This window comes from Salvia hispanica, chromosome 2, assembly GCF_029641045.1.
Source record: "Salvia hispanica isolate PSC_SH4W2 chromosome 2, Shi_PSC_v1, whole genome shotgun sequence".
Classification (NCBI taxonomy): Eukaryota; Viridiplantae; Streptophyta; class Magnoliopsida; order Lamiales; family Lamiaceae; genus Salvia; species Salvia hispanica.
The window spans coordinates 8,523,680-8,536,022 of NC_142693.1; the positions used below are offsets into that span (position 1 = coordinate 8,523,680).

The window sequence follows — 12,343 nt, forward strand, 5'->3', positions numbered from 1 at the left end:
CATTCCGTTAGTTTATCACTTCATTCAGTTATGTTATTATTTCATTCCGTTAGTTTATTACTTCATCCAATCATGTTATTACTTCATTCTATTAGTTTAGTACTTCATTCCGTTAGTTTATTACTTCATTCAGTCATGCTATTACTTCATTCCGTTAGTTTATTACTTCATTCAGTTATGTTATTACTTCATTTCATTAGTGTAGTACTTCATTTCATTAGTTTAGTACTCCCTCCGTCCCATAAAAGTTGAGACAAAACTTTTGGGCACGGAGATTAAGAATTTATATTAAATAAATAAGAGAGATGAAAAAAGTAGGAAAGATAAGAGAGAGTAAAGTAAATGATGGAATAAAGTAAGAGTGATTGAATGCTTTGTCTTTTGTTAAAAAAGGAAATAACTCAACTTTTATAGGACGGACTAAAAAGAAATACGACTCAACTTTTATGGGACGGAGGGAGTACTTCATTTCATTAGTTTATTACTTCATAATGTGTTATGACATAATTATCTTTCAGTTGAAGTAAATTCAGTATATAATGAATGCGAAAAATTACTTCATAACATACATTCATTTAGTTCATTATGTAGTGAATATAGTTCATTATTTACTCCAGCAAGTTTTTATCGAATAAAGAAAAATTAATTTTTTTTAAAAAAAAAAATTTAAAAATAAATAAATTAAAAATGTTTTTATTTAATAAAATATTAAATTAATTCTAAATTAATCATAACCATAAGATTAAGAAAAATGAATGGTCCAAATTTGGTCTCTAGTTCGGTTAAGAAGGGTTTGACATTGATCACAACTCTCTCTCTCTCTCTCTCTCTCTCTCTCTCTCTCTCTATATATATATATATATATATATATATATATATATAGGGATGTATTCATATCATTTTTTCATCTTTTGTTCTTTTTCCTTCTCAATCTCGACCATTCAATTCCAAGATCTAATGGCTCAAAATAAGGTTGCATCTATTTGATTAAAATGATTTAAAAATTTTGAAAAGGTCAAATTGGGTATACACTAATTAGTTTGTTATGGTAATTCCCTTAATTATCTCTATTAAAGATTACAGCAGTTATTTTTCACGATTATACGCTGCAATCTTTCTTCTCTCCCTAAACTTTCAGCGTGAGTTCTCCATTGATGATATTCGCATTCCTAATCTTTTCTCTCTTTTCTAAATCGAAGAATTCTGGGTTTATATTTCTTCTCGAAATATACCGATTAGTGAGAGCAGTAGCTCATTTCTCTCTCTTCTCTCCCGAAATCTGGTGGTGTCCCTTGATTCCTTTCGGTTTTTTCAATAATGGAAGAAAGTCATTTAATTAATTCTTTCATCGATTTTGAGAATTATTGATAAATTTTGGTAGAAAGTTATTGTATTAGTCGTGTAATTGACATCAATGGTTTTATGTATTTGAAAATTTGTGATTAGTTCGTTCTTGCATTTACTATTATTTTGCATCAATTGTCGTTTTATTTTCATGAATCCGTCTGACATTTACAGATTTTCGTGTTTTTTTCGTAAGTTACAGCTTGTAAATTTTCGACAAATAATGTACTATGTTAAGCGTATAATGTAGATTGTATTAATGTACCGATTATAGTTGTATAATGTATATGCAGTCTTTGAATAATGTAGATTATAATGGGTTTAATGTGTGACAGAAGTTAAATCCATTCCCAAAAAGGTTTAGCAATCTATGGGGCTAGGGTATAGTACCGACTCACTAACAAAACCTTGACTACGGAAAGACAGTTAGAGCCATTCCCATAGGGTTTAGCAATCCATAGGACTAGGGCATATTACTATCCCATACATCAAAATTCATTTTTGAATTAAGTACATGTTTTCAGGGAATAATGTTTAGGCTAAGTAGAACTAAATAATGTACGCCAAGTGGCCTATAATGTACGTGTGTAAATCGTGCAGGTGCAAGGTATTATCAGCACGGAGCTGCCACCGCAGCTCATGGATCGAGAGGGTTTTGAGGAAAATAGCAGGGACTCACCTCAAGTAGGAGATTTTGTTCCTAATATTGTATTGGAGTCAGAAAATATTGTTGTGAATAGGGGTGGCAAATCGTGCGTGTTGTTTCGTTATCGTGTCGACACGATAATAACAAATACGAACACGACCCGTTAAGAAAACTCCAAACATGAACATGAATACGACCTGCTATCCTCAGACACGAACACGACATGAACACAACACGAACCCATTAACGATACGAACCACTTCGGATCAACACGGCACGATAACAACACATATATGACACGACACAATAACGACACTATAATAATCATGTATTAATATTATTTCTAATATTAAATTTTAAATTTAAATTTTAAAATTTTAAATAAATTTAAAATTTTAAAAATTTTAAAATATTAAAATATTAAAATAAATAATAATATTATAATATATTAATATTATTACTTAACGTGTAACACGAACACGACACGAAGTTTTCATGTCATTATCGTGTCGACACGATAAGGACACAAACCCAATAAGCCTTGACACATACCATTAATTTCGTGCGGGTTCGCGTCGTGCCAAAATTTGCCAGCCCTAGTTGCGAAGGTTGGAGATGTTATTTTTAATGACCCATTTGATTTTAGACAGCCAACTGCGATCATTGTATGGAGACAAAAATTGACGTCGACGGTGGATTGAAGAGTGTGTCACGATGTATTCGAGGGTTTTTCGGCAATGCAGCGGGTCTCCTTGATCCATACTACAAATCTACAATGTTGCTTTTGCTTCTTCTCAATTCTACTCAATTATTGAAATAGGTGGAAAGGGCATTAGCATTTCATTGAAGATAGTTTGTGCACCTAGGTACTATTCAGGCAACAAATATGGGCACTTGGGTGAGGTTTTACTTGATGGCGTAATGAGCCGTGATACTCTTCAATTTGGTGGAGAAGGAGCTCGCATATTTGACCCACGAATTTTTGAGACGATTGGTATTGAAGTTGTTATGAACCTGAGAAGACTTCATCAAGATAATTTTATGTTCTCATTTCAGCTGCGGCATGGTGATTTCTGTGGACATACTATTGCAATTCGGATTTCCCGCCTCATCTATACATATATAAAAGACGAGTTTTGGCCTTTTTTTTGAAATATTTATATGTTTTGACCTTATTCTGAAATATTTATAAGTTATGGACCAATTTGAATATTTTAAGTAACTCTCATGAATATTTATTTAGATATTTTAATGAGCATTTGACTAATTCTTAAAGCACTACAATGACTCATTGGTGGTTACAAATATTTAAATAGAATAATGAGCATTTAACAAATTTTGTAACCTATATTGTCTTGATTTTATAATTTATGATGTTTTAATTCCATGATATATCATGTACTAATTTTGTACCTATAAAAGGCATAGAGTTGCGGATGAAATACGCACTAACAAAACATTCTTCATTCTCTCTCAAGATCTCAATATTTTATTGCACATTTAGGAACACTGTTTTGCTCGATTTTGAAGCCCCATCAAGTTTATAGGTGCCTAGTAGGTTTGATCATATACGTTAGGAGAAAGTCGTTTCATCTTTGAGAAAAATACGTCAATCCGAGAGCACTAACCGTGATGTAATTTGTCTTGCGGAAAGAGAGTTTTTCTTGACTAATTTTCATTGTAATTCCATTTCATTTATTGTTGTTTTTTTCTTTGATTACAATAGTTAGAGTACAACGTGTATATAGTTCTAGAATTTTATACCAATATTTTTTACAGTTCTTAAAGAGGGAAGAATTTAACATTCTTAACTCAAAAATACATAGTATTTATCTTCATCTTTACACAATTTATTATTTTTAGTAGAGACATATGAAGGATTGTTTTAAACATATTTTTCAAAAATGTCAACACTTAATATAGTCTCTTTATCATTGTCCACATAATTGTATTTGTCTTAATTCCATTATAAATATGTTTAATTTAATGTCTTTAGGTGTAAAATGAATTGAGGAGTATATATTTATTGAATTTTTATTATATAGTAGTATATTTTTCCATTTTAAATCTTATAAAATTATATTGTTTCTTATTTAATTAATCGATTAACAATTTAAAATCGTATGACAAAAAAATATTCCGTCATGCATCGCACGTGGGTTAACACTAGTTGAGAAATAATAAACAAATTATTCTCATTCCCGGTTTTGGCAGAAATCGCCCCTAGCACCTCAACTAGGGTTTATCTTCCTTTTGTTCTCGTTACAAACGTGTGTGCTTAATCCCGATTGAACAAGGTTCTATCAGAATCCGATTAATCCTCATGTTTAACCGGGATTGCGGATTAAGGCTGAAAGTCTCAAAGTGGGTGGTGGGGTTTGAACTCGTGGCCTTAAGGTTACCACAGCTCTGTGCCGCTAACTGCATTTATTAAAATTTATTGATAATGCATAATTGTAGAGTATTTGTTTAATTGATGTAAATATTTAATGTAAGTTTGTGTAGAGGACATAAATAAACAAAATATGATAAGAATACAAATTGTAGTCACATACCTTCAGAATAGGTGAGTTATTTACCAGACTGTCCATACCAAAGATATGTTGTGTTAATAAGTTTATGTGTGGTACAAAGTACGATTGTATTGTTAACTTGTTTTAACATAAGATCCGTATTTTAAAAATGCTGACATTTAAATGGACAGACCGTGATGTGTGACTTTATTATTCGTATCTATTAATTTTAGTAGCATTATTTTATAGCATCGTATTATTAGACTAGGAAGTAGGAATTATATAGCAATATTCAATGTGAATTGGATGACATTATTTAGTATGGAATCAAAAATCATTTCACAACTAACAATAAATTACTCCATATAACCATATTCATTGTGAATTCCGAATTGGATGACATTATTTAGTATGCAGTCAAAAATCATTTCACAACTAACAATAAGTATAGCAATATACAATGTGAATTGGGTGACATTATTTAGTATGAAATCAAAAATCATTTCACAACTAACATTAAGTATAGCAATATTCAATGTGAACTGGATAACATTATTTAGTATGCAAAACAATGAATTGAAAAAATCCACGATTAGAATGAATACATAATTAGGCACTACTCCCTTCCTTTCACAAAGAATATATACTCCTTTTTTTTTTAGTTTGTTCCATAATAATATATATTTTCTAATTTTAGAAAGTTTTTTCTTTTTAATAAGGTGAGATCCATTATTAATTAAACAATATTACAATTACTTCTATCTCTGTTACTTTATCAACTGTAATTAAAACTCGTACTCAACCAAAAGTGCATACTTTTGTGGAACGAAAAAAGTACTAATAATGCGGCTAATGACATTTACAATAATTAAATGAGTAGTACACAATTAAGTATTTTTAATAACACTAATCTTTATATTACATTAAATTTGATTTTTATTCTACATAAAACAAGGTCAATCCCTAGTTAGAGCATCTCCAAAAGGAAATAGGTAAATTAAGAATGGATGTAGTATAGGGAAAGCAATAGGGTGCATCCTTAATTAGAGTGCTAACGTACATCCAATCATGTGCCGCCACGTGGCACGAAAAATGCAATATTGTAAACACAAAAATACAATACACATTTGTGAAGTTGTACATGCATTTCCGCATAGTGCATTATAGTTATAAGCAAATTGCATTTTATATTGTTAAGTTTTGCATTTTAACATAAATTGTCTACAATGCACAATAAACTATATATAAATACAATCCGTCTATATATAAAATGCTTAAACAGTCTATCTAAAATGCAATCTGCCAAAATTCATCTATCATTTCTATAAATGTATATTGCATTTTTGTGTTTACAATATTGCATTTTTCGTGCTATGTGGCAACATGTGATTGGATGTACGTTAGCGCTTTAAAATTATTTGTATATTAGTATATAGTATGTAGTATATCTTTAAAATTGGAGAAAGTAAACATTTTTAAATGCTCTCTATTGGAGAATGAGTATGTATGAAGAAGGTAGTAAATATAATTTTTTATTTACTTCTCCTGTCACCTCACCATTAGAAATGCTTTTATTAGATATTATTAATAACGCTAAATTTCTTCATATCAACACTCGTACTATGCAAAGATGAAATGTATGACGATATTAATAGATTAAAGATTATTGATTTAAATTAAATAAAATATTGTTAATGAATACTCCCTCCGTCCCATAATAATTGCCACTCTTATCGTGAACACGAGTTTTAAGAAATATAAAGAAAAGTTGTTAGGAAAAGTTAGTGGAATGTGAGACTTTTTAATATTGTTTTTTTTTTATAATAAAATATGAGTGAAGTGAGTTAGTAGAATGTGAAACCTATTTACCATTTATGGTAAAAATGAAGTGTGACAATTATTGTGAGACAGACTGAAATGGAAAAGAGCGACAATTATTGTGGGACAGATGGAGTAATACAAGTTTAATAATAAAACAATAGACATGGAATAGCCCTATTTTTCATGGACGGAGGGAGTATAAATTAATGAAATATGGAAAACTATTTATAATTAAGAATACTTTTTTACATCCATATTTGAGAAATACTTACATGAGACATAGATGGGCCGGCAGCCGGCTGATCAAAACATAAATTAAAACCCTACTCCAAATTCCAAAACTATACTACTCCGTACATACTATATAAATATGGACTAATAAACAATTATTTCCTCCGCTGCTGCTGCTTCTTTTTTTAATTGATCGGTAAAATTCACTAGCAATGGATATTGTTTATGATGATTTTGTCGATTCTTCTTACTGTTTCTGGTTGGGTTTGGACTGTAGGACTTAGGGTTTATCGAGACTTGTCTAATCTTATCTGTTTTTTTTTTGGACTTTATGAGGATATTAACGACTGGAATTTTGGTTTGATCGTTGTATTTATTTGTTTGATCACTGTAATTCTCATATGTCCGATGGATTGCATTATCAAAAGCTTCATTTCCAGTGCATTCAATGTTTCTATAATGAGTATTTGATTATGTATTGTGAATTGATATAAACCAAAGCAGGTGAAACAGAGGAAGTGTGAAAATGGCTGGAGGTTCATTAGCTGAATTGAGGTCTTTAGAGCAGGTTGAAAATGGGAGTGTATCAACTTCGCCTCCTAACTGGGACATTGACTATGATGATGATGGAGGTGTGCCATTTTTTATCATCTTTATCATTCATTTGTTCAACAAAAAGTCTCTAACCTTGCAACATTTATTTTGTCACTATTATGCTGCAGGACCAAAGCCATCTGACTTATATGGGAAGTATACATGGAAGATTGAAAATTTTTCTCAAATCGACAAAAGAGAACTTCGTAGCAATGCATTTGAAGTTGGAGGCTACAGATGGTATGGTCTCGTGTCAATTTTCCTTCTGCAATTACAGTGCATAAAGATTCTCTATCAGCTGCATTATCTGAACTGTTGACTTCAGAGTCTTTGTTATGATGTGAGATTATTATTTAAGCTGATTTTGTTGGCCGGGTTTGATTTTAACATTTAATGCAAAAAAAAAATATTTTTATGCAACGTGAATTATAGTAATCCATTATGAGGTGTCCTTTATAGACTTCTAGCCTGGTTCGGTATAATGAATTAAAGAGGGAGCTATATATCCGGATTCTTTGTGTGTTTCTTTATTTTTATACTAGTATAATTTTTAAACTCCTTTTTGGAGTTCAAATGTGTTTCCAGAGGCTTTGGCAGATATGAGTATGGATTTGGCTTTTTCCAACAGTAATGCTTCTTCAAAATTAAATACTCCCTCTGGCTTTTTCCTAAGTGAGGCGTTTCTTTTTTGCCGATATTTCGCGAAGATGATAATAAATAGTTAGAGTGGAGAGAAAGTGAAGTAAGAAAGAGCTTCACTTTCTCTCCACACTAACTATTTATTACTATCATTTTCGCAAAACAACGGCCGAAAAGAAGCGTCTTACTTATAGTGGGACGGAGGGAGTAGTATATATTCACTCAAGAAATTAAATTGAATCAACTTGGTCCTAAGTAAATAGCCTTATACTTTGCTTGATCAACCCATTTAGTTTGCATGATTCCTAGTCATTTACTATCCATTTAGGAATGTTGATCTGCAAACTAATGTATTATGTAATGCAATGGGCTTCTTGTGGTGCACACTGCATATGCAAAACAATGAAATAGTCAAGTGTTGAACCTGCTGCTCATAATTAATAGATTTTGTGAAATTTGGTTGATAGGTATATTTTGATTTATCCACAAGGCTGTGATGTCTGCAGTCATCTCTCTCTGTTTCTTTGTGTTGCAAATCATGACAAGCTTCTTCCAGGTATGGCACTTTATTGTGGTAATGCATAGAAACATTAGTTTGTTTATTTTGGCAACTTGCATGACTTGGTTTCATCGATGAATAGGGTGGAGTCATTTTGCCCAGTTCACAATTGCTGTTGTGAATAAAGATCCAAAAAAGTCCAAATATTCTGGTATTTATATAATTCTTATAATTTATATCTCTACCACCAAAACCTTGAAATTGACGCATTTGATCAAAACTTGAAGATACGTTGCATCGCTTTTGGAAGAAGGAACATGACTGGGGATGGAAGAAATTTATGGAGCTATCAAAGGTGCAGGATGGGTTTATAGATGCTGATACTTTGATAATTAAAGCTCAAGTTCAGGTTATCAGGTAAAATATCCATATCTTATTTTTCAATATTTGTTACATCATAGATTTTTTATTAGTAAGAAATCAAGAGATGAAAGTCGATCTATTCATGACTCTAAATGAGAGCTTTTTGTGTGAATGCTTAATATGACAGTCTCTTGAACTTTACTTCTCTGAAAGCACAATGATTTGAGTTTCTTCAAAAAGTCAGGCTATTTGGAAAATGATAACACTACACTATCCATGTGACCATTTCCTTTGATAAATGTCACACTACACTATGATGTCTATATTAAGCTGGATTTGCTTGATGTTTAATGATGGGCTAGCTAATCTGCCTTGCCTTCTTCTTGGTTTAGCTGTAAGTTCAATATTACTCCCTCCGTCCAAGCTAAGATGACACATTTTCCTTTTTAGTTTGTTACAAAGAAGATGACACATTTCTATTTTTGGAAGCAATTAAACAACTTTCTCTCTAATTAATACAACCAACTACTTTTTCTCTCTCCACTTAAAATATTCAACTCTCTTTCTCTCTACATTTAATACTTACACCCACCTTTTCTCTCTCCAAGTAAACACATTAACCAACAACTCCTAAAATCCCGTGCCGACTAAGAAATTTGTCATCTTAGCCGGGACAGAGGGAGTTCCAGTTATCTTTTTCTTCGTGTAAAGCCAGTATTTTGTTTTTTTGCAAAAAGTTTTCAAATAAACTTTGGACTTTGTGCAAAGAATACAATTGAAACAATAGAAGTGGATATGGTATTATGGTGTAAAGCCAGTATTCTGTTATTACTCAAAAAAGCTTTCAAATAAAATTTTAGTCTTATGTAAAGATCTTGATGACTAGCTACTTGCTTTTATCTTCTTTTCTTGCATGCATATGTGAATGGCCTGAACTTACCAGCATAACTTGGTTAATCAGTTCCAGTGTAAACCTTAATGCTACTTGCAGGGAAAGAGCAGATCGACCTTTTCGTTGCCTTGACAGTCAGTATCGGAGAGAACTTATAAGAGTTTATTTAACGAACGTTGAACAGATTTGTCGGCGTTTTGTGGAAGAACGTAGGTCAAAACTTGGAAAGCTACTAGAGGATAAAGCTAGATGGTCTAGGTATTGTGTTCATGTTTGTGATTCTTTCATCATCACTTTCTTTTCTACGAACACACTGTTTTATATATTGTTTAAGTAAGCTTCTTTTTTATTTTCAAAAGCAGTACTTTGCATCGTTTATGTTGATCATTCTATAATGGCATTGTAGATTTGTTGACTGGTAGCTTGAAATATTTTTTCTCATCAAATCTAATACAGTACTTTACTTGATGGGGCTTGATTTATATCATAAGGAACTAACATATTTTTTTAAGTGTAGCATTTATTTCTTTGTAAGTAGATGCTTGAAAAGGTGTATCCGATATCCATTCAGAATTGAGTCGTCTGTGCATGACATGTATTCTAATATGCAAATGAAAATTTGTCTCTCTAGAACAAGTGGATATCCTTAGCTTTTGTAGGTGAATATCATTGTAAGGCCATTGAACTAGAAGTACTATATTAAGGTCGAAAAAAATCCCATGTATTTCTTAATTATATTTCCCCTAGATTGGATAACAGCTTCAGTATCCTTGCAATAATTTTTTTGTAAAATTGATATCTCATATTTTGTTCCTAAATTTGACAATTTCTGCGAGCTATTTTCTTTTCACTTGATCACTATCCAGTGGTTCGATACCAGCTAAGTTTTTACATCTTCCCATCAATTTTCAGTTTCTGTGCTTTCTGGTTGGGTATGGACCAAAGTTCTCGACACCGTATGTCACGAGAGAAGTCAGAGTCCATTATGAAAGTTGTTGTGAAGCAATTTTTCATAGAAAAGGAGGTGACATCTACACTTGTCATGGATTCTTTGTATAGTGGTTTGAAAGCTCTTGAAGGTCAGAATAAGGATAAGAAGAGCAAGGGCAAGTATTTAGAGGCAGAAGACTTACCTATTCCTATAGTTGGCATGGAGAAAGATACATTCATTTTGGTTGATGATGTATTGCTATTGCTTGAGCGGGCTGCTATGGAGCCTTTACCTCCAAAGTATGAGAAGGGACCCCAAAACCGTACTAAGGTCTGGTTTTTATTGTCCAACTCTTTGTGCTTACCATAATCCGTAGCCATTTCTTAAAAATTTTCAATAAAGTGCACGATTTAGCACTGCTACTATTCCGAATGTTGGGAACATCAATTATATGACCACCATCCTTGCCCCCGTCAATTATTTTTGTTGTTAATGCCTTTTTTCTCCTTCGATTTGGTTTTGAATTGTTTTCGATAAACATCTTCCCCGACCTCTCTTTATGGACATTCTTATTTGGAATTCTGTTGTTTTAGGATGGGACTGTAGGAGAGGAGTTCAACAAAGATTCTATTGAACGTGATGAGAGGAGACTTACTGAATTGGGTCGCCGAACTACTGAGATATTTGTCTTAGCCCACATATTCAGGTAAAATATCCGATTATGCAACATGCACTCATAATACATAATATTAGGAGTTTATGGCTCTTAAAACATCTGATATTTTGTTGAAGCTATATGCTTGAGTAGATTTTAACACAATGATTTGTCTTTTCAACAACTTGACTTGAGACTTGAGAGAAGCTGTTAATTTATTCATATTACTGCTGCATATACCTGCCTTTTATCTGTAAGAAGAATGAGGTGGAGGAATATTGGAGGTTTTAAATGGATAGTTTACTCTTAAGAATTCTTTCCTGCACCAAGTAAAAAGTTCGCCATTTTCCTGCTGGTGTTTTCTTTTTTTATTCTCAAAGTAGATTGTTTGCTCCTTCATTACTTCATACTTTCCCTATGACTAGTTTGCATTTCATCGCCTACTTTTTACTTTATGTTATTGTTAAAGTAGTTTTGCAGTTTCGTTTGATCATCGTTTACTCTTGTTGTTGCTGTTACAGTAAAATTGAGGTTGTATACGAAGAGGATGTTGTCTTGAAGAAGCAAGAAGAACTCATCCGTGAAGAGGAGGCAGCAACTAGAGCAAAAATCCAGGAGAGGAGAAGATAAGAAAAAGAAGTCTAAAAAGAAACAGGTTTATTAAGACTCAGTTATATTTGGTGATTCTGGGGAAGTTCAGGGCAAAATGCATGCATGACGTAATTTGGTTTTATTAAAGACTTGGAATTGCAGTTAATTCTATATTTCTTTCGATTTATTCCACGCGACAATTAATCCCGTACCAAACTAAATAACTCAGTCGTAATTTAGTTTATTACGGTATGCGTCAACTCAGCGATTGTTCGCTTATCATGTTACCATGTTTAATTTTATCTCTTGTTCCGTTGCCTTTTTTTGAAAACTAGCCACATGACAATGCATCTTGGTTATTTTATGTCATGCCAAATTTAATTATAACTTATGATTATCCATCCCAGTTTCAATCTTAATGATTAAAGATCATTAACAATTTTCATTTTGATTATCTCATATTATGTCATATGATTAAATCAATCATAGATAATTTCCATTTTAATTATTCCATATATTGTGTCTCATTATTGTTGTGAAAACAGGCGAATGCTTTAAAGAATGAAATTGCTTACTTTGCATAATGAATTATGGGCGTAATTCAACTTGCTAATTCGGGTTAAT

At 32.0% G+C, this 12,343-nt stretch overlaps 1 protein-coding gene across 2 annotated transcripts; it reads left to right on the forward strand.

Annotated features, from left to right (window-relative positions):
- Positions 1-6,620: 6,620 nt before the first annotated feature.
- Positions 6,621-12,078, forward strand: LOC125200562 (TNF receptor-associated factor homolog 1a-like). Of its 2 annotated transcripts, XM_048098215.2 has the most exons (10): positions 6,621-6,751; positions 7,060-7,187; positions 7,278-7,389; positions 8,256-8,344; positions 8,430-8,498; positions 8,575-8,704; positions 9,642-9,800; positions 10,455-10,803; positions 11,067-11,179; positions 11,650-12,078. In XM_048098215.2, the coding sequence occupies exons 2-10, from the start codon at positions 7,082-7,084 to the stop codon at positions 11,756-11,758; spliced, it is 1,236 nt and encodes a 411-aa protein (XP_047954172.2). In that variant the 5' UTR covers positions 6,621-6,751; positions 7,060-7,081; the 3' UTR covers positions 11,759-12,078. The 2 variants fall into 2 exon arrangements, with proteins under 2 accessions (XP_047954172.2, XP_088919920.1); XM_089063794.1 differs by lacking the exon at positions 6,621-6,751 and having other exon boundaries at positions 6,769-7,187.
- The last annotated feature ends 265 nt before the right edge of the window (positions 12,079-12,343 follow it).

Bases quoted from the DNA above. Each gene is read 5' to 3' on its own strand.
- LOC125200562 (XM_048098215.2), top strand. From the start codon at position 7,082: ATGGCTGGAGGTTCATTAGCTGAATTGAGGTCTTTAGAGCAGGTTGAA. The intron at 7,390-8,255 runs GTATGGTCTCGT...TTTGGTTGATAG, and splicing joins GAAGTTGGAGGCTACAGATG to GTATATTTTGATTTATCCAC. The intron at 8,345-8,429 runs GTATGGCACTTT...ATCGATGAATAG, and splicing joins TCATGACAAGCTTCTTCCAG to GGTGGAGTCATTTTGCCCAG.